The sequence below is a fragment of the Sesamum indicum genome, linkage group LG8 (assembly GCF_000512975.1).
Source record: "Sesamum indicum cultivar Zhongzhi No. 13 linkage group LG8, S_indicum_v1.0, whole genome shotgun sequence".
Taxonomy (NCBI): domain Eukaryota; kingdom Viridiplantae; phylum Streptophyta; class Magnoliopsida; order Lamiales; family Pedaliaceae; genus Sesamum; species Sesamum indicum.
Genome location: NC_026152.1, coordinates 14,808,902 through 14,831,292, shown reverse-complemented (window position 1 = coordinate 14,831,292; position 22,391 = coordinate 14,808,902). Strand labels below are relative to the sequence as shown.

Here is a 22,391-nt window from a genome sequence, read left to right as displayed (position 1 = left end):
TGATCTGTATGCGCTTCCCGTTCTGATGTAAAAGGGGAAAAATTTCAGGTAGATCAGAGGCACAGGTACTAATGTGATAGCTTGGAGTACTTCTAATGTTTCATTGCGTACCTAAATTTGATTGATTGATTTCTTGAAAATACTTCTGGTTGATTATGTTGATCTTGTCGGCATTTCATAAATTGGGTTCTCATTTAAACCTGGAGAATTTTCGAACGATGATCACACAAAGACGTGGTATAGAAACGAACTCATTTTTAAGTATTACATTTACTGTACAATTTTACTCGTTTATCCTCCTTTCAGGCGTTTCGGATTTTTGTGTTCTTTTTGCCCCCTTTCTCGCAGATTCCGAGTTTTGCTTAAAGAATGTAATACTAGGGGTGATCATTGATAAAAATTCCTGGAAGCCCATTTATCTCTAATTTTATGTGTTTCTGTATAGTTTTTAGTATTATATGGATGGAAATTTCACATGTTATATGTAGGCAAATTCTTTGCTCAACTCTGAACTTTGGGTTGCAGAATTTTTGAGTTGTATTGAGGACTTCCAGGAAGAAAGGTTGAATTTTGATTACTCAAGTGGTTAGAGATGGTGCTAGTACTAGCATTGGGTGATTTACACATACCACATAGGGCGCCGGATCTGCCAGCCAAGTTCAAGTCCATGCTCGTTCCAGGAAAGATCCAGCACGTCATTTGCACGGGCAACTTATGTACGAAAGTAAGTATTATGTTCTTTGATGAAAAGTTTCAGGGAGTATTTTATGCTGGAGAAAATCTGTCCATGGAATATAGCTCTGCTGTAAACTTGATGCTGTTTTCACTGGATTGTGGTTTTGCAGCTTGATGGTTTATCTATATTTAGCTTGCACTAATGTAGTAGTATATATTAGTTTTTGGAGTAATTAGGGTTGGTGCTTTATTTATAGAAGTACTTGTTCTTTTCCATTGCATCTTTAAGACTAGAATTGACATCTCGATGTTCAAGGGGCTTGTTTTAAACTACAAAAGTGGTTTCTTGTTAGTTTGCTATAGGTGCAGTTTAAATACCATGATAAGAAAGACCAATTTCTTCTTGAAAAGGTATTTGTGGATGGGTTACTGGATGGTCACAGAATACTGCTGGTGTTCTGGGAAATGGATTATGTAATAGTTAATACACTTGGATGTAGCATTTGAACAATAGCTCCCCTTAAACTTCAGCTTCTGTTGTAATATCCGTGAAAATAGGTGGTGGAAGTCCATTGTGTCTATGAACTTATTGACTGCATTGAATTCTCATCGTCACTGATCCGATTGCCCTTTTCTTCTTTGTACCTTGCATGTTATTCTCAAGTTATTGTTTGTTCATACTCATTATGGTGCTGGTCCTTAACTTTAAAGTTTGAGGTGGAGAAAGTGTCATTTATGCATTATTTGCCAATAAATATTGAAAAATCCTAACACACTCTGCCGTGCAATTGCCGTTAAGAACATGTGGTGCTGAATTAACCCATTCTTATTATTTGACACTCTTCTTACGGTCCTTAGTAAAGACCTTTCTACTCCCCTTGGGCCTCCATCTACGACACAATTGAATCCTTACATTTGTTGCATTACCTGGAGTTCACCATCAGAATCCCATCAAACAAAATTTCAGTTCTCCATATTCAACTTTGAAGTACTTAATCATCATATCAACCTTATTGGTAAATCTCTTCTCAATCTCTGAAACCTAAGTGCGTCTACATGTCATGGTCAGTGATCTGAACATGCTGCAGTTTTATGATTTATCAGGCAGTTTAAATTCCTTATAGGTCTTATGGGGGCCATTGTGATCCTATAACTCAAGAGTGGAATCTAAATGCTGAAAATTCCTCCTGAGGCCTTCTTCATCTGTCCCTTACACTTCTTTTTCAGTTGACCGGCAGGGTGCAGGTCAAACAATTGCCTGATCTTCTCCTAAGTAAATTGTTCAAAGCAGATAAGTACTGTTGCCTTGATTCCTGATCAGCTGCCAAGTTTTAAACTACTTGCTGATGTGTGTCATAATGTGGTTTCTGCGTTGCTAGTTGTACATGTATTATCAAGTCTGCTGCAGGGGCTAATCATCAAAACTTATCAGTTATCCCAACAAATTGAAGTGGGAAAAATTACTGTGTAAAATTTTAAATATTCTTGTGAAAGAAGAGTTAGTAGAGCATTCTTTGATGGGGGAAAGTGGAGTAAGTAATATATTGAACCACAGTTCGGCATGATCACAACATCCAAGAAGTCCAGAAATGCATTTGTTTGAAAGTGTGATTTCAGTATGTAATACGACAGACTACAGCTTGAAATCATCAGTCTTGTACAAATTTTAACTTTTGTGTTGTATGCTTCTTTTATTGGTACATATTGTACTAGTAATTTGGGTACTTTTTGGGACTCTGACGTCTAGACTGACCTGGGAAACGACTACTTTTGGAATTATTATACCTTATCGACTTTATACTCGCAGGAGGTTCATGACTACTTGAAAACTGTTTGTCCCGACTTACACATCACTCGTGGTGAATATGATGAGGAGACGCGTTATCCAGAGACCAAAACATTAACAATTGGTCAGTTTAAGCTTGGTGTATGCCATGGACATCAGGTGTGTTCTCATTCTTTTTTTCTGATATTTTCTCCTGAAAAACTTGGGCGCCTTATATTTGGCGCATTGATGATTGGTTTCCTCATACTTAGAACATTGCTAAAACATTTTCCTTTACTTGTCCTCATAGCGGTCACATTGATGCTCATTCTCTTGTTATAAACTTTTCCTAAAGGTTATTCCATGGGGCGACTTGGACTCGTTGGCCATGCTCCAGAGGCAGCTGGACGTCGATATTCTTGTGACTGGCCATACACACCAGTTTACTGCTTACAAACATGAAGCTGGGGTCGTTATAAATCCCGGGTCAGCCACTGGTGCCTTCAGCAGCATCACCTATGATGTCAACCCGAGCTTTGTTCTCATGGACATCGATGGTTTACGTGTTGTGGTCTATGTTTATGAACTCATTGACGGAGAGGTGAAGGTCGACAAGATTGATTTTAAGAAGACAACAACAGCAACAGCTTAACCTACTGATCATGGATGATGTACTGGTGGATGTGTTTATCTTGGATTTCGGTTTTTCCTTCTGTTTTTTGGTTGACATTGTACAACATAGACTTCATGTGGGATTTTTTTTCTTTTCTTTTCTTTTTTTTTTTTTGGGGGGGGGGGGGGGGGGGGGGGGGGTTGTGATAATACCATCCACCTGCTGGTGGAAATGCTATGGTGTGAAATGAAGATGGGAAATTGAGAAAATGAGAAAAAAACATGACTTAACGAAAATATTTCTCCGCTTTATTTTAATATTTCCTTTCTTAATTATAGAAAAATTTATATATATTGCTTTCTTCCATTATATATCACGTGAAATTTTTTCTTCCCTTTTCTCTCATATCATATTCTCTGCCGCTGCTGCTCATACAAGCCGAAATTGCAATTTTCTGAGCCATTGGCGGCCTCTTCTTGTTAGCAATTGTTTTACATAAACTGAAATAAACTTATTTTACATAAAACTAAAATGTCAAAATATTAATTCATAATTATTAAATTCATTAATTTTAGGGATAACTACACTCTCGTTTTTTGAGATTTGGTATAGTACATATAAATTATTTGTAGTTGAAAAAATTACATCTAATAACCTAAAGTTTGCTTCAATTTAATAAACAAGTTTTTCAATTAATCAAATTTATCGAATTTGTTGATATTAAAAAAAAATAGATAACTTTTTTTTATAATTAAATAAATCTTTTTATGAATCAGATCAAATTATTCTTGTACATTTTCACGTTAACGTTATGAGGAATTATATCTTTATAATTATAAGGGTAGTTACGTCGGAAAAAATTATTTGACCTGCAATAAATCCATAATAAGTAAATTGAAGATAAATATCAAATTTTATTCACTTTTTTTATTAATATCAACAAATTCAATGATTCTTAACTAATGTAGAACCTATTTGTTAAACATAAACAAACTTTAAGAATACTAAATATAATTTTTAAACTATAAAAAATCTACTTGTAATTACATCAAATTTCAAAAAGTGTAATTATCCCTTAATATTATATAAACTCATCACTTAATTTGGTACCATCTTCATTATTTGATATTCTTACAGTTGCATGTAAGAATTTTTGGATTTAATGAGTTCAGAAAAATAGTTAGGAAATGATTATTAAGATCAAGACCCCACCTTACTCATCAGCCCTCGCCTCAATCCTCACCGGAAAACCACCCTTCATTTTTGCTGTCAACCCCATTATGCATACCGGCTCGGTCTAACAATGTAAACTAGGTCTAAATCTTTTTTCTATTTTTTTTTTGCACAAAATTATATTTTTGATCCTGCAATTTAAGGGTTTAATGTATTTGATTCCATTAGCTAAAATTGTAGCATTGGGGTACAAATTATGCTATATTTTTTATTTTATATGACCAAATGTGCTACAATTCTATTCTAAAAACTCCCCATATTGAGAAAAATATATTAAAATATTATTATCAAAATATTGTTTTTTAATAATTTAAATTATAGACGAGACAATCATTCAATAAAATTAGAAATAACTATACTTCCCGCTCCTAAAATTTGATTAATTACACATAAACCTCTTGTGGTTTGAGAAAATCACATCTAGCACCTCTGAGGTTTGCTTCCGCCTAACAAATAAATCTTTCCATTAGTCAAAATTCACCGAATCTGCTGATATTAACAAAAAATTTTCAAAAAAACTTATATTTATCCTTGATTGACTTATTACTCACTATAGCAGGCCAAATAAATATGTTTTTATGACCAAACTACCCTCATACATTTTCCCGCATTAATGCATGTGAAAGAGTATATATTCACCGTTATAAGGTAGTTTAGGTCGAAAAAAATTATTTGATTTGTAATAGTTAGTTTTTAAGTCAATTAAGAGTAAATATCAATTTTCATTCATTTTTTTTTATTAATATCAGCAATTTAGTGAATTTTAATTAATGAAAGAATTTATTTGTTCGATGAAAATAAATTTTAAAAATACTATATATAATTTTTTAAATAATAAAAAATTTATATATAATTACATCAAATCTCATGATAAAAAAATATAATTACCCATAAATTTAGGGTCCAACACCAGCAATACTACCACCACCCTACGAATCCCTGTATAAATTTAATCACTTATTTTTGTCTACTCCTTTCCTTTCATCGGGAAATGCTATGGTTACCGCCCATTCGACAATTGTCATTTTGCCTGTGGATTTTGGGATTCGAGGATATCTTGGTAAATTACATAACCTCTGCATGTGGGTCCGACAACACACCACTTTGATCACCATCACCTCTAACCACAGAGAGAGGCGCCGTTAATTGTGTAATTTAAGTTATTAGGGTGATGGAAAATATAATTTTATATCAAATATTATATATTTATTTAGTTTTGCCTTTTTTGAATTTAAAAAAAAATAGTTTATATATATGTATTAAATATATATACAATCTAATAATAAAAAACAAATAGAATCTAAGGGTGTGATGTGACTCTTTCCATTGAACTAAATAATTGATTTTTAAGGATTTATTTGATCATTTTATTCATCAAATTTAAATAGCAAACTCGTCTCTAATAGATAATAGTATTTAAAAGAATTGATAATCATCACATTTGTTTATGAATTACTAAATCAAATTTGAAAGTCAACCCATATTGTTTTGTTTTATGAAATCATTTTTTGTCCTTTCAAAATAAATAAATATTATAATAAAACATATTGATATAATATCTTAATAAAGGAAAATCCAAGCGATTTTATAATATTGCAAATAAGTATATTATCTCATTGCATTGTGAAGAGAGTAATAGTTTACTTTTTTATGTGGGGAGGTAATTTTTTTTATTTTAAAAAGTACAGATCGGATAAATTATTTTTTTTAATAAGAAAATAATTTACTCATTTGTAATATAATATTATATAAATTGTATTGAATTTTACCTTGATAAATAAGATTGATAAAATAAAATCTTTTAACGTGAACCTAAATATCAAAATATTTATATTGCATAAACTTAATAGTAATATGGTACCATTTTCGTCGTTTGATATTCTTAAAATAATATCTAGTATTTGATTTTCATGAAATAAATAATAATTAATTATGGAATTCAATAGTAAAGACATTCTTAAGAGAATTTAATCAGGGTAAAATCAAAATCAAGACGCCGCCTCAGCCCTCGCCTCAATTCTCACCGGAAAACCACCCTTCATTTTTGCTGTCAAACCGGCTATGTATACCGGCTCCGCTCCTTCCACCACCACAGGCACGACCCTAAACCGCCGCAAGACGCCGGCAACCACCCTCTTCATCTGTATGAAAGCCATCTCTTTCCCCAGACAAATCCTGGGCCCCGCCTGAAACACTGAATAAGTATACGAATCCCTGTTCACAAATCTCCACTCCCCCGCCGCCTCCTCCCTCTCCAGCCACCGCTCAGGGCCGAACTCCGCCCAGTCTTTGCCCCACACCTTCTCCACCCTCCCCATAGCATAGGGATGATAGGTAACCCTCGTCCCCTTCCTCACCACCGTCCCGTCAGGCAAAACGTCGTCACTCAGAGCTTCTTTTGTATCCACAGGGACTGGAGGATAAAGCCTCATGCTTTCACAAAGCGAAGCGTGAATGTAAACCATTTCTTTCACTTCATCATAAGCTGAAGTCGCTTCTTGCTTCTCTTTAATCTCTCTCAGTATCTCGCTTTCTACTTCTGGATTAATTGAAAGCAGATAGAAAAACCACGTCAATGCAGCAGAAGTCGTGTCTCGGCCTGCCAACATGAAACTTATCACTATATCAGCAACAAAATCTTCATCAGAGTGGCCTGAGCTCAAGAATCTGGACAGGAGATCGTCAGCTGATGATGATTCCAGGCCTGATTTTCCATCAAGCTGTTGCTTTTTCTCCCTGATTATTTCTTTCGCGAATTCTCGGACTTGCCTGACAGCAATCTTGAGCTGCTTCTCTGATCCGATGTTAAGGCACTTCTTGATTTTCCAGAAATAAGGGATAAACGAGCCGAACCTGTCGCTGGAGAGCTTCACAGCTTTTTCAAAAGCCACGGCTAATTTCTCCTCCGGCAGAGACGCCGACAGGTATCCAGGATCATAACCGAACGCGATCTTGCAAATGTTGTCAAACGCAAATCTCTGAAGAATATCCTGAAAATCCAGCACAGTTTCGTGGGCCGCGGCGTTTTCCAGTACCGGAACAAGACGGTCCGACAATTCAGAATCCACGACGGTTTCCAGGAATTTCCTGAGGGATTTGGTGTTGAACTCGTGGCTGGAAACCTGTCGCTGGAACTTCCAATTTTCGCCGTCGGCGTTGAAAATGCCGTCGCCAAGAAAGTCCCTCAAAGTGCTCCTGAAAAAATCGCCTTTTTCGTAGTTGTTGAAGTGGGACTTGAGGATGTGCTGGACATTGGTGGCGTTGGCCGTCAAGACCAGCCGCCGCCCGAAGGGACGGCGGAGGGTAAAAGTTAGATTGGGTGTGGATGTGATGATCTCTGATGTCCACTGGGCGTACCTTTCCCTGTTTTTCAAGATTGCGAAGAATGAACCAAATATTGGGTAGGATTTCGGCAACTTTGTGGGATTGGAAGTTGAGGTTTTCAACTTGGATATGACGAAGAACAGTATAGGAATAAGAATGGAGAAGACGAGTGAAGCTGAAAAGTGAAAGTCGACCATATTCTTTTGTAGAGAGAGAACTTGTTTTAGATAGATATGAAGAATTTGTGAGTAAGATCATGACAGCATAGGTGGGTATTTATAGAAGAGCCATTTTGTGATACATCACTTCTCCCAAACTCATCGAATTTTGGTAGAAGAATATGATTAATTCATAATCCAAATGAAATGATTCCAAGAAAATGTGGAATATACACGCAATTACCATCTATAGCTTTTCTTCTTTGCCGGGTTTTATAACTAATCTTTCACTTTCATTTCCAACAACAAATAATAATTAATACTTATGTTGTGATTAATTAAGATCAATTATAATTTTTAATATTAATTATGAAAATTAAAAAAACAAATTATATTGCTTCTGACGAACTTTATGTCACTCTTACTTCTTGTTTAAAAATTTCAAAAAAAAATTCCAATTGTTTGTGTTAAAAACATTTCATTTATATAATTTTATAGCATAATAGTGAAAGGACATAACTGATTTTGTTTCCAATTCTGAAGATAATAATAATAATACAAAAAGCTCATAAACTTTTTGACCTAATGAAGTTTCATATAAATTTTCTTCTTAACTAAGAAAGGAGTGTGTGCTGTATTTTGTTGATGGGTGACGCAAGAAATGAGGAAAAGAAAGCAGTTTTTTGCCAACTTCTCTTCTCCTTCTTAAGGTAAAATAGGAAATGTCTTAAGAGTACTAAGACCTTCTAGTCTCTACACATTGGGACAAATATCCAAACAGGGCAGATGCATGTGTTCTAATTGCATTCTGTATTTCAAATTCTATTTGTTTTTTATTTTATTTATTCAATATGAATAGATTATGTGTATAGAAACTTTTTCTTATCATAAACTATATAATAAAAGTATCATATACACATAATGTGTGTATATTAAATAAAGGAATAAATACACTTTGCTCATCCTCAAATACTTTTGATGTAACATTATTTTTAAATTAATAAATATACACTTATCCCCGAGTACTAAATATTTTGATAAATTTGTCTTATAATAACTCTTTCGATAAAAACATTTTGTGATGTTTGTAAAATTTCGATAAAAATAGATAATATTTCACGTAAAAGTATTCGATCAAGATAAGAAAATATATACCAGATTATGTGACGCTTGTCGTAGGAACCAAACAATGTACCATTTCAAAGTCCTCTTGATGATAATTTGGGTAAAAACGTTCAACTGAAACAAATGAAATAGGAACCACATTATTTTCCCTGTCTATGGAATAAACTGCTATATACCTTTTTAAACCCCTTGTTTGGAAGCTTATGATGACGAATATATAATGCCGTACTACATTGAAGAAAAATGATGCTTTGGAGCAAACATATATTCCTGAAACGGAGCTTCTTTGTGTGCTACCATTTCACATCAGATAGTATGATAAACTTGAGCAAATATAAATTTCCAAGGAAGCTTCGACCAAACTTTAAAAGTTTAACCAAACCGAACAATACCTTATGCAAAAATATCTTGTCCGATGGAGAAATAACGCACACCACATTGATGGGGAGTCAATAAGTTTAAATCCAAGACATTTCCCATGTCCAAGAAGTGATCCTGTTCTACCAACTAGTTGGTAACTTAAATAATTTTTATTATATATACATATATAAAATACGTATATATCATACATATAATCATATGCAAATAAAAAAAATGAGCTTTTTAGATATCAATATAAGAATATAGAATTAATATATAATATTTAATAATATAATAGAAGATCGACGTCAACCTTTTGCAGCTTTGAAAATGGGTCTAGCACCTTTAATGGTGTAACCTGTGGGACTTGTAAGGGCCAGTATGGCTGGTTCTCTCCTGTGGACAAAATGACACTTTATGTAGAGCAAATTTTATTAGTAACAGTAACGCAAGCAACAGAGAGTTGCCAGTAAGCGGGAGCTCGTCGCCAAGTAAAATTGTTCCCAGCAATACGTTTCCGATACAATGCCAAAAGCAGTCTGCATAAAATTGCAATTTATATGATACAATCCAACAATCTTAACATAATATATAGGCCTAACAGGTCACGAGGAATTCAACAAAAGCATCCCAGTCTATAAGCCGTTGGCACAAACAGTAACTTAAGGAGTAATTTTAGTCAGATGAAGGCTTCCAAATGCCGGCACTGGAGGCTAGTCGGCCGTCCAGCTTTGCTCCACAATCTCCCTTACTCTGCGATTGTATTCTCGCTTATTCTCACTGAACATCCGAGCCGCTTCGGAGTTCGCAGGGGAATTGGGGTTCGGGTCGCACAACAATGACTGCAGAGTTAACAAGAGAAGTGATTCCAAGTTTGTTTTACCAACGATTCACAAGTTTCAAATTTAGGAAGCAACTATATTCGTGGATAAGGTAAAGGGTTGATTAAACTGATATTCAATATAAAATGATATATACAATCTTTAACTTCTATCAACTAAGAAAATATATTACTTTGATATATGTTCATGTCTTGTCCATATCAGGTGCTGCATGGGACATCAGAAAGCTGATTAATTATTCTCATGTTCACACCATTTAAATCTGAACACTTACAACCTCAACACAGATGGCTCCTCTGGAAGTCCAGGGAAAGCCAGTTGTGGTTGTGGAGGAATTCTTATGGATTATAACGGAGTAGCTGTGGCAGCTTTTGAAATGCATTTGGATGCCACACAAATAACACAGCCGAATTACTGGCCTCAAGAAACAGCATCATGCTTGTGGATCTGCTTAAGATACATGATTTAAATTTAGAAACCATTCACAAGCTCTTATTCACATTGTGCACAGCACAGGATCCACGACCCTCCAAAGGATCTCATCCCACTACTGTCAGACTTTTGGAGGATCTCAACTAGATTTTGAGCTCTTAGGCTTGTCTTTTGCTTTAGAGAGACAAATGCATGGCAGATCTACTAACAAAGCGAGAGTTGTTCAATGTTTTGGCACCATTACATATTACTGATGCCCAAACTTTTTGGTCACCTTTTGTACAATGATCTATACGAGTCGCATACTAGACTTGACTCTCCTGAATGAATCCAAATAACGGCAGGCACTTCCTTTCTAGTGTTCAAAAAAATATCTAAGTTTTCCTTAAAATTGTAAAGACTAGAATTTTGGGTAATCAGAGAAACACATTGTCATAAAAGATATTTTTATTATTAAGGTCAAACTAGTAAAGTATAGGGGTTAAATACTTTACCTCCTTCAACAATATGGCAGGTCTCATTCACTTCCCCTAAACGAATAAGTTTAACACTTGCCTCCTTGGACTAAGTATTTTAACAAGATTGTCCTCATATTTTGTATATATTTATGTATATATAAATCTGTATGTATACAATATAGCACGAAGATTTCTTAACACTAATAAGTTTAACACTTAAACTCCTAGGACTAAATATTTAAACAAGATTGTCCTTATATTTTGTGTGTGTGTGTGTGTGTATAGTGATACATGTATACAATCATAAAGATTTCTTTACACTTTGCATCCTAAATCCAACATCAATTTTTTCTTAATTACAGAAATATATTTTTAATTATATCAAGAAAAAAGTAATTAGTGAGTTAAATAATAAATGAATAAAATAGATACTCAAAGATCCTGCATGAAGACGTTATATTAAGTTGTAGTAAAATTAATTTATTAACTATTTAATCTAAATTTTCTTAGATAACTATGAATAATTACATCTCTTTTTTTTCAAACTTTGAATAATAGAACAAAAATATATATTGATTCATTTTCTTCCCAAAAGTGTTCAAGATATGGTTAAGCATATTTCATCATTATTTTTTGAGGAAATATATATGAGTTGGTCTGAGATACAAGTATCCATTGTTTTCTGAAACCGAATCTCGTTTAGTTAATAACTTCTTTTTTAATTCAAACAATCAAAATCATTCTCTTTATGTCTAGTATTTATTGTGTATCTATTGCACTAGTTTATTACTTTAATTTTGATCCGAGTTCTTAAGTTATTAATTAATGTCTCAAGATTTGGATTAAAAAACTATGAATAAAGAGCAATAAATAGGGTAATACTTTATTAGTACTATATACCCATACTTTTAGTTATTACTATCAACGTATGTTTTAAAGTATTCTTTAGGAATAGTTGCAATAATATGATATATGATAAGTTACATAACTCTATTAACAATTTCATGTAACTGAAAAATTTAAGTGCTAAAAATTATTTATATTTTTTGAATTTATCAAGACAAAGATGTATACATTCAGTCATTCTATTAACAGTTCAAGCAATAGAAATGGCATGGCAATGAAGCAGTACAATCACATGTTTAATCAACAAATAGCTGGATACCTGGATTGATGTAAGTATAGCTGCAACATCATATATGGGACTCCACTGATTCTGAAGGATGTCCAGGCATATACTTCCATCCGCATAAACTGATAAAAAAGGTTCAATTGTAGAAGTCTTGGTTCAAATTAAGCTAATAACACAACCATTTGAATTAGTTATGCAATGTCTTACTATTTGGATGGAACATCCGAGAAACAAATCGAACTGTTGGTGGCTTGTTCGGATAATCTTCTGTGAACTGAAGGGTCAATTTGAACGTACCTGTCACACCCAAAGCATGGCCATGGCATTTAAGTAGCCCAGCATAGCATAATCATGAACAAAGGATAAGATGTAAATGAAAACATTTTAAAGAACACAAGATATGATGAACCCAAATGAGCCCAAAGAAATATAATTTTTCCTTATTCTTTTACTCAAGAACCTGCATCAGTCCAAAAAATATGGTTTTTCCTTACTCTTTTACTTTTCTCTGTAGTTTCTTAGCCTCTTTTTCTTTTTTCTGGTTTTGCTTTTATCCTGTTTTATGTTTGGCCTGATGGCAGTTTTATCATATACCAGGGAATGCTTGCAATTTGTTAGTGTATCTCAAACATCAAACTGCATATTCATAAGAGCACAAGACTATTTGCAGGTAGAATGTGATCCCGATAAAAAGAAGTAAGGCAAGCAGAAACTAGAATACACCCTTCTCAAAATATTGTTTCTACATATTCGTCTCATAAAACTTGCTCTCAGATGAGAAATGTATATGCATATGTGGTTCTAGAAGCACATCCATTCACTGCTGTCAATTGTATTCCTCATAAATTCAAAATTAACAGACAAATTGACAACTATCGAGCATGAAAATTGTCTTGTATAACTCTATCTGCGAAGCAATATGAAACCAGAAATAGTTTGCTTTTGAGCCCATTGTGAAAAATGAAGGCAAGTGCACAATTATTAGATGGTCTGATCTTCCAAAGATTTATGCTGCCAAACCAAAAAAGACATTCTTGGGAGAGAACAATAACATAGACCAACTCTACAATCCTATGCAGCATGGTTATGGCAGATAGACTCTTTTATATAGAGAATCAAGTAGGATCACCTACCTAACCATCTTCTTGAATTTAGAAAAGAAGTTATAGTGCCATTAACCTTTAGTTCATAGTGTAAATTGACAATCCAGTACAATTCACAAGAGTCATCACCAGGAAGCAAGACATAAGCACCTTAACAGTGTCTAAAGGAAAAATAATCTCAGCCACAAATGCTCCATGGGAGAGACTTATAGAGTACATAACTCATCCCAAAAACAGTTGGTTGCCTAAACTTATCATCAGAAGTTAGCAGAAAGTGTTTGGAGAAGATAAGACCTAAACATTTAATTCATAGCACACATTGCATATGAAGAATAGAAGATTATCATAATGAGAATCATGAAGCCGGCAGCATTAAATCCATGGCTTGTAATTATCCTAATCATGGAAATATCTGTGATGCTAGATAGCCACAGCTTTTCAGTGTATGTTGCATATAAAGGAACATCGGAATCCAGAAATGTACAGTCTGCAAACACGCTTTCGTTTATATGAACAAGAAATGTTAATTGGGGATTATAGGCAATAAACAGAAGGATAGACAAATACATGAGCTCAAGAATGACTCACCTCCATCCCATGGCGTATCATCAGGACTGCAATCCACACAAGAAAAGAAACCACGAAATGGCTTATCCAACTATACTTGAAAATTAGCATTGGATGAAACAAATAAACCAACCTATAAATGCAATTATACACCAAAAATAAAAGAGAATCCTGCTTAATTTGATGTGTACAGAAATCATGAACTTACCCAAATATAACTGCATTCCAGAGCATTATATTATTGTCTTGTGGTGCTCCACTAATACCCGCAGGTGGGTCCTGCTGCAGCCTCTTGAAGTCCCTCATCAGCCTCTTCCTAGCTGGAGTCGACATCTTAAATGCCTAGAGATCACAACGATTTACAACATCATTTAGCATAATGATCACCAAAAATGTTAATATATCAAACAGGATTGCAAAAGAAATGATTTATGTCCTAAACAATAATTTAGAATTCAAAATCAAATCTATTTCCAAGCATCAATTAGCTTATCACCACAAGAATTCACCGTCTACAGAAAATCAACATTTGCAAAAGATAAAGTTCTTGAAAAAGTAAGATTAGGTCGTCGGCCAGGGTACACAATATCCAGCTATGAATTCTCAGAATCATTACCCATTCACAGAGTAACTATTCAGCTAAATTTACTCAACCAAATTACTCTACACAAAACCCACAAATAGTTATCCATAAACACAAAATCCAACAGCTGAAATAAATAAAAAAAAAAAAGAAAATCATTGAAGGGTTTCTCTCCATCATAATCAAGATTCTGAATCATTCTTGAATCAGAAGATCCACTTTCCAATCGATTCATAATATTAAAAGCATACAAACATATCATCCATGGTAAATATTAAAAAGAAAGAAATGATTACATAATAAGCTACCTGTTAGGGGCCTGGCCTTTTCAGTGAAGTCTTGTTGGTGTAGAGGTGGGAGCTTGTAAAGTGAAGAAAGGAGAAGGAAAAAGAAAAAAAAAATCGAATCTTTATATTTCTATTTCTATATACATACGTACAACTACATAGATTATTATTATATCTATATTCTATATCTATATATTATTATGTGTATTATTGCTGGGGTGGGGTTTGGGTTCTGTCAGTGTCCCCACAGTCTCACTGGCACTCACCATTTCCGCTCTCAACTCTCAAATCTCATTCTCAGTGGGCCTTCCCAAACGACGCCTCTTCGTAGCTTTGGTCTTTTTATTTGTTTTTAGGGTTTATTACAATTTGACCTCTTTAAAAATAAAAAAATATGTTTTTTCTTAAAAAGTACTTTTCAAATTGATTTTGCACCTTATGTTAATATTTGAACAAAAACTGCCATTCTCAATATAAAAAAACATGTAAATTTTTATCATTACCTTTTATCCACCCTTCTATATAAATTATTACCACTATGACTAGTTTTTACCTCGTCAAAAGGTACGTTTTTATCAAATGATAATAATTTGGGAGTATTATTTTACTACAATTACACCCTTCTGACTTTATATATGCTCGTATTATATTTACACCTTTCAAATGTAGAAATATTATTGAGATATCTTTTTTGATAAATTATACAGAATATTGTTGAGCTAAAAATTAAAAATTTATATGATTTTAATTTTTTATGTTAATATTTTTCGTTCATATCTTAAAAGGAGTACATACTACGATTAACAAAAAAAATTCTTGAAGGGAATGCAAAGATAAATCTAAAAGTTTTTGGAGGAATGTGTGACTCCGGATTTCTATAAAAGATTTATGTGTAGTTAACTGTTATTTTTATTTTTTCTTCTGAGTTTCTTCTTTTTTTTTAATTAAAAGATTATGTTTCAAATTGTTATAGTCCCACTAATATATCAATAACTTACATCTAATTTTTATTAAATCAAGCATTATAAATTAATAAAAAAAAGCCCAATTTTTATGAGATCAAGAATGATAAATTGGTCATGATATTTTATAATACATCCGCATATAAAAAATCACGTCATTACAAAATAATAATAATAATAATAATTGAATAGTTGATCAACAAAACAACGCGTGGTCGGCTCTTTGTCTTGAGCTCAAAAACAAATATAGGTAAGAAGGTTGTCAGTGGGTTGGACCCGACAACAATTTAATAAGATCCCACTTGAATCACATTAGATGCTCAACATAATGACATGGGTTTGGATTCTAGAAACGTCCATAAATCAAGATTCTTGAGACTATTATACAAAATTAATTAAGAATAATTTATTCATACCCCTACTATATAATCATTTGCACAACTTTTCTTTTTTCACGTTATTATAGAAACTATCCTTTTCAATAAAAGGCTAAGGATAGTTTATATAACATTGTTAATGTTTGTAGGGGTGTACGTTTAATTTTTCAATAAACAGAGATTATTTAAATAAATAATGTGAATGTTTTCAATTTATGTGTATGTAGTTTTTCAAAATATAATGATGATTTGAATAAATAAATTATAAATCAGAAGACATAAATAAAATTGTCCCAATTAATTATTGCTAGAGTTATATATGTTCCACAGAGTTATAGCCCCATAAACTTTGTAAAGTTTTGAACAATTATATATATTGTTCCTAACACAATCGATCGTTAGAAGTACTGACGGTTTTATTGAAATGACCTTGTTTACACAATTTCTTTCTTTTTCTTTTTTTGATAAATTTATATTTTTTGTTCTGTAACCTTAGATCATTAGTATTTTTGGTCTTACAATTTATTCTATTTACACATTTAATCCTTTTTTTTTTTTGCAAATTTAATTCTAAACAACTCATATTGGATTCTTTTTAGGCAAACTTATTCCTGTATGACAATTTTGATTCTTACGTTTCGTTGTTATAAAATAAAAAATAAGCTCTATTACAGTGTGAAAAGGACCAAAATTATAAACATAGAACTAAATTTGTCAAAAGAGTATCAGATGTGAGATGCTCAGGGTTAAATTTGTCAAAAAAAAATGATTAAATATGTAAATGGAGTAAGTTATAGGACCAAAACCTGACGACCTAAAATTATAGGATCAAAAATGTAATTTTGCTGTTTTTGTTTTTTTTTTTTAATAAGTTTGTTCAAATTACAGTACTGATGCTAAGGTTTATTATATTACGATTGCTCCAATTCAAGTTTTTCGATTTTGCAATTTAACCTTTATGTTTAGTTATATTTATTCAAATAAAATAATAAAATATCTCAAATATTTTAAGGCAATTTTGATCTTCGACTAAGTTATATTTCCCGATTCAGTTCAGATCCATAACACTATAATTAGATTTAACTATCAATTTACTATTTTTCCTAAATTTTCCGCTTTCTACTGTATATTATATGTTTATAATTTTTTTTAATATTCTCTAATAATTAACGGAAAAGATTAACATCATACTTCTTGTCAATTTTAATTGTTTAAAGAAGTAATTATATCAAGAGAATCAATTTATTAGTTCTTAATTTAAGGCTGCTAAAAGATAAATTATTTCATCAATAATATTTTAGCCCCTAGTAATTGGCTAAGGTTCCATAAATAAATTTTATGCCATGTTTAAATTATAAATCAGGAAAAAATATAAATTAATCATATTTAAAAAAAAGAAAATAAAATCAACTAAAAATTGGTAACAGTGTCATAAATTATTATTTGTGATTGAGAAAATCATTTCTTTTTTTGTATTAGTAATGTCCATGACAATGTTCTTTTTGCAATGAAATTTTATTATATGTATCCATCACAAATATATATATATATATATATATATATTTGTGATGGATACATATAATAAAATTTCATTGCAAAAAGAACATTGTCATGGACATTACTAATACAAAAAAAGAAATGATTTTCTCAATCACAAATAATAATTTATGACACTGTTACCAATTTTTAGTTGATTTTATTTTCTTTTTTTTAAATATGATTAATTTATATTTTTTCCTGATTTATAATTTAAACATGGCATAAAATTTATTTATGGAACCTTAGCCAATTACTAGGGGCTAAAATATTATTGATGAAATAATTTATCTTTTAGCAGCCTTAAATTAAGAACTAATAAATTGATTCTCTTGATATAATTACTTCTTTAAACAATTAAAATTGACAAGAAGTATGATGTTAATCTTTTCCGTTAATTATTAGAGAATATTAAAAAAAATTATAAACATATAATATAGCTGGGGGGTGGAGTGTTCGCCCCCCTCTGCTGGTCAGTTTCATTGTCGCCCCTATGGGGCTGTGGCGAGGGCAATGGATTGGGGGACAAAGGTTTGGGGTCATTTTTTTATTTAAATTCTATTATATAAAATAGTATTCTAATATTTTTTTTATAATTTATAACATATATAATTTTATAATTTATTTTTTTTAAAAAAATTAACAGACAATTTATAATTGCCTGTAAATAATATTTTTTTTATAAAATTATTTATTATATGAACGGATCATGTCATGACAACTAGTATGAAAAGTAAACTCAAAGTTTGCTTTTATAATAGAGGAGGGATAAAAAAAAAAATGAAGTCCAAAAGAACTTCAAATAAAAGAAGTGTTTCATTCCTTTTTTCCGCGTCATGGCTTATGCGGCAGGGGTTTTTTAAAATTGAAGCACTTAGGTGGAAGTTGGTTTTTAAAATAAATCCAAGTAAAAACCCCAATTTGTCCATGTAACAAATTCTGATTACTTTTAAGAATTCAATAGTCGGAGTGCTGCAATTATAGAAAAAAAATTTAATTTTAAGGTACTTTCCGCTACTCCTATATTTAGGGTCTTTGTTTTGCTACCTCCTATAATATATTGGCCAGTAAATACAATTAAGTCGATAAACCTCTTTGACAAACCAAGCACAAGACTTGAAACAAGATTTGTGGACAAATTTTTAGCCCAAATCTTGTTTAGTTAGACCCAAATCAATTATATATACATATTGAAAAGTGTATCAAACTAATTGTATATATAATTGGTTGAGCTCGATCAAATCTTATTTAATTTTAAAAAAGGACAGGAAAAAAAATTAAAAAAGAAGCCGATCGGTCGCTAACCAACAGCTTAGTTGGTTGAGTGCGTCGTGAAAACACACATGCATTATCCACATTTCTTCAATTCTAATTCACCGTCTATGTGCACAATTTCTTCATCATACATGATCAATCTAGAAAAACAAAGCAAATCTAAAATTAAGTGCATGTTTGCATCACATTCAAATTAATTCCACCAACTAACCTAACTAGTAAAAGAAACCAATCAACTCAGACAAAAAACCTCTGAAAAAAACAATTAAATGAGTTCATCTCTGTTATCACCCCGAGAGTTAGATTTACTCTTTGAGTTTGACAGTGGGAACGAAGGCGAAAGAATTGTTAACCCTCCCAATTGTGAACTAGTTGTAGACGATGACTTTTCCAGAAAACCTGGCGAGCATTTCTTCACAATATTGGTAGTTGATGATGGAAAGCTAGAGAGTGTAGGAAAAGGGTCACTAGACTTCACACTTTGTTTAGAGTTTTCGACAACATTTTGGATACAGGTGGTGCTATTATTAGCGCCACCTGAGCCCATGATTGATGAAAGAGCAGCTGCTAACGCTGATTGGAAACTTGGGTTTAATGTGATTGCTTTAGTTGCAGCTGCAATGGTGTCTGGTGCTAGGGTTTGCTGGTTAGGGTTTATGGTACTCTTTTGCAAGTAGGATTGGTATAGGGTTTCATTAGGGTTTGCTTGAAAAGATAGGGAAGTGGTAGTTTGGTTCCTGCTGCATGGTTGAGTTCCATAACTTAGGATCCCATTATTGCTCCAAGAAACTACGGGTAGAGCATTTGACTGCGAAGAGCTGAAGTTGAGATTCGTGGTTGGGTATCGTGGAGGAAAATTGCCTAGTCTGCTTAAATGAGATGAGGAGGAAGACGAGCTAGACGTGAGGTCAAGAGTGATGGTTGGATATGCAGAGGATGAGGAGATCGATGAATTTGGTAGGTAAAAGGGCTTTGATCTTGAATTCTCGGAGAGATAGAAGTTTAGTCCATTGAGGCTAGAGGTGGTGGATGAGGAGCCTGACCCTCCAGATGTTGATGAGCCAGACAATAACATGGAGGCAGCTGCAGAAGTGGTGGAAGCCATGGCCGTGGCTGAGACTGAAAGTGGATGATTGTGCGTTCCTTCATATGTTGTGATCAAGATGGACATGTCTTCCATACATCGTTGCACCTTTAAATGAAAAACAACGAAGATACTATCAATAAAATGTTACCAATAAAAAGAATTGTTTCCTATACAAACTTACAAATACATACCCAATATTTTTATATTAGCTCATATACTAAAGGATAATGTAGAATTAACTTAATTATACTTTGTTTCCTATACAGAATTAGAAATACATACCCAATTATCAATCAGTAATAATTTCAGCATATATATGTCAAATTCACTACTATACTAGCAACTTGAAATTAAAAACGATTAATGTACCTGTTTCCTCACCGGACAGGATGGTGCAACAGTGCAACGATAGTATGCTCGAGGGCATGGATTTCCCTTGGCAATCTTCTGGCCATATTTCCTCCATTGGCATCCATCATTCATCTAAATCAACGTCAACACAAAAAACACCATCATTTTACAAGCATTTTTGTGACAATCACGCTTATTTGAAAAGAACAAATTTAAATCTCACAGTTGGCGTGTCGCATCTAACTCTCACAGAAACCCTAGCCCTCTTGACGGGATTTTGCTGCAAGATCTCATCATCTCCACCATCACCAGCATTATTCATTGCTTTATGTTTCCGTGTCTCCCCCGCATCTTCTTCTTTCACTTCTTCCAAGCTATTTTCAGGGCTGGGATTCAGGGATGTCGTCTCAGCCTGTGACAACATCTTAGGCACGTCGTGTTTGCATTCTAACCCTAGTGTCACCCCTTCATCCTCAACAGTTGGTATTTTATTGAGCTCGTCTCTTATCTTGTTACTCGACGTTCTCCCAAGACTGAGGGCGATAAGTTCAGGTTCTTCAGTGTCATGATCTTGATGAGTAGGAACTGTAGTAGGAGACTTTTTAGCCTCTTGTTGAATAACATCTCTGTATTGCATTTCTAGGGTTCTGTAATCCTCCAGAATCCTATTTAAACACATCCTCAGCTTCTGATTCTCCTCCATAACTTCATCCATCTCGGATTTGGCTGATACAAGTTTATCCTCCAGCTTCAGTACATCAAAACAAAAGGACATAAGAGATTTTCCCCAAATTATATAGAAAATAAAAATTCGAAGCAAGATTTTAAATCGTAATCAGAAACGAATTTAATTAACCACTCATCAAAGATCAACATATGAAAATAAAAAATAACTTAAATAGTTAATGATAAACATCTAATATATGTTTAATTACCTTTTATGCTAATTGTTCTATTGAGAGACTCGAACCGAATTAATTTGTTAAAAATAGGAGTTAATTAATATGGTCCTAATCAAACCTTATAACAAGTTGCATATACCCGATCGTCTTTATTAAATGGTCAATGGTGTACAAGGGCTGCTATATTGATATATAGCTAACAAATTTGCCGACGACTATGACTTTGAAATGCATTAGACATCCTTAATCTCTGTGAGGTTCTTGGCGCACTCTTTTTGTACAGTAAAAATAATTAACCTTAATTGTACGAGAACAAAAGTTTCTTCAGTGAATAACCTTTTTCTTACCTTCTAACTTCGTCTCATCTCATCTATTATCTTCTTACCTGTTTGCTGCATGTTAGCTTCTTCTGATCAAGATTCTTTTTTATTAATTTTCCAACAACAAACTTGGAAAATAAAATTTTCAAAAGTATTGTATAAGGTGTTTCAGAGCACTTTAATAATATGTTATAACATGTTTGATAATTCTCTTTTTTTTTAAAAAAAATGAGTTTGGCTAATTGAAAAATAAGATATCTATCTCAGAAAACTTATATGTATCTGAAGAAAGATCTCTTCCACAACTTTAATTCTTCCAAATTCTTATAACCATTCTAAATGATTCAAGAGATCAAGAATGCGAAATGATTTCATGCATATATATATATAATACAATTACACGACTCAATAACGGCGAAATAACTTAGAACCCTTTTCTGCTTTACTTAATTTTCGATATATATCTATGTAACAACTTAAACTTTTAAAACTTGACGAAGAATACCTGAAAAGCAATCTCTCCTCCGCGGCTTTTCTTGCCACGGTCAGATTCAGAAGCTTTGTTCTCCTCGAATGCACCGTCAAGAACAGCAGCTTTATGCAAAGAAGTACTATCCATCTCCATATATAATAGCTACACCCTCCGTGTGTGTTTCTGTGTGTTTTTGTCCTGACAAATTCTTCTTTTCCTTGTGGTGATCTGAAGAGCAATTAATAATCTTCTTCATCCGAGAAAGGGAGGCTGCACTGTTTGACTTGTTTAAACTAATTCAAAGAAAAGGGCTTCTTGACAGCACACTTGTGCAAAAATGTCAATGCCCCAATTGCACATAACTTATGTCTACCCAAATAAGATCGTTGAAATTAAATAATAAAATCACTGTCATATATATATATATATATATATATACACTCGTATATATT

General features: G+C 32.9%; 4 protein-coding genes across 5 annotated transcripts; 1 reads left to right on the top strand and 3 right to left on the bottom strand.

Moving 5' to 3' along the window:
- On the top strand, positions 1-3,177 carry LOC105168774 (vacuolar protein sorting-associated protein 29). 2 transcript variants are annotated; one of them, XM_011088920.2, is made up of 4 exons: positions 1-48; positions 526-724; positions 2,483-2,620; positions 2,796-3,177. In XM_011088920.2, the coding sequence occupies exons 2-4, from the start codon at positions 593-595 to the stop codon at positions 3,090-3,092; spliced, it is 567 nt and encodes a 188-aa protein (XP_011087222.1). In that variant the 5' UTR covers positions 1-48; positions 526-592; the 3' UTR covers positions 3,093-3,177. The 2 variants fall into 2 exon arrangements, with proteins under 2 accessions (XP_011087222.1, XP_011087221.1); XM_011088919.2 differs by having other exon boundaries at positions 1-65.
- On the bottom strand, positions 6,127-7,921 carry LOC105168773 (cytochrome P450 94A2-like). The gene has a single exon (XM_011088918.2). It carries the CDS (start codon positions 7,805-7,807, stop codon positions 6,275-6,277), a length of 1,533 nt encoding a protein of 510 aa, XP_011087220.1. The 5' UTR covers positions 7,808-7,921; the 3' UTR covers positions 6,127-6,274.
- LOC105168771 (ubiquitin-conjugating enzyme E2 2) lies at positions 9,664-14,831 on the bottom strand. The gene is made up of 6 exons (XM_011088917.2): positions 14,679-14,831; positions 13,996-14,129; positions 13,809-13,834; positions 12,325-12,414; positions 12,151-12,239; positions 9,664-10,095 (listed from the first exon to the last, which is right to left on the bottom strand). Exons 2-6 carry the CDS (start codon positions 14,118-14,120, stop codon positions 9,967-9,969), a joined length of 459 nt encoding a protein of 152 aa, XP_011087219.1. The 5' UTR covers positions 14,121-14,129; positions 14,679-14,831; the 3' UTR covers positions 9,664-9,966.
- Positions 18,808-22,171, bottom strand: LOC105168824 (probable WRKY transcription factor 61). Its single transcript, XM_011088981.2, has 4 exons — positions 21,973-22,171; positions 20,469-20,993; positions 20,264-20,377; positions 18,808-19,999 (listed from the first exon to the last, which is right to left on the bottom strand). The coding sequence occupies exons 1-4, from the start codon at positions 22,090-22,092 to the stop codon at positions 19,073-19,075; spliced, it is 1,686 nt and encodes a 561-aa protein (XP_011087283.2). The 5' UTR covers positions 22,093-22,171; the 3' UTR covers positions 18,808-19,072.

Bases quoted from the DNA above. Each gene is read 5' to 3' on its own strand.
- LOC105168774 (XM_011088920.2), top strand. From the start codon at position 593: ATGGTGCTAGTACTAGCATTGGGTGATTTACACATACCACATAGGGCG. The intron at 725-2,482 runs GTAAGTATTATG...TTATACTCGCAG, and splicing joins CGGGCAACTTATGTACGAAA to GAGGTTCATGACTACTTGAA. The intron at 2,621-2,795 runs GTGTGTTCTCAT...CTTTTCCTAAAG, and splicing joins GTGTATGCCATGGACATCAG to GTTATTCCATGGGGCGACTT.
- LOC105168773 (XM_011088918.2), bottom strand. From the start codon at position 7,807: ATGGTCGACTTTCACTTTTCAGCTTCACTCGTCTTCTCCATTCTTATT.
- LOC105168771 (XM_011088917.2), bottom strand. From the start codon at position 14,120: ATGTCGACTCCAGCTAGGAAGAGGCTGATGAGGGACTTCAAGAGGCTG. The intron at 12,415-13,808 runs GTGAGTCATTCT...TGGGTGTGACAG, and splicing joins TGATACGCCATGGGATGGAG to GTACGTTCAAATTGACCCTT. The intron at 10,096-12,150 runs GTATCCAGCTAT...TTAACTCTGCAG, and splicing joins CTATACTTACATCAATCCAG to TCATTGTTGTGCGACCCGAA.
- LOC105168824 (XM_011088981.2), bottom strand. From the start codon at position 22,092: ATGGAGATGGATAGTACTTCTTTGCATAAAGCTGCTGTTCTTGACGGT. The intron at 20,994-21,972 runs GTATTCTTCGTC...GATGTACTGAAG, and splicing joins GAGGAGAGATTGCTTTTCAG to CTGGAGGATAAACTTGTATC. The intron at 20,378-20,468 runs GTGAGATTTAAA...ACGTTGATTTAG, and splicing joins TTAGATGCGACACGCCAACT to ATGAATGATGGATGCCAATG.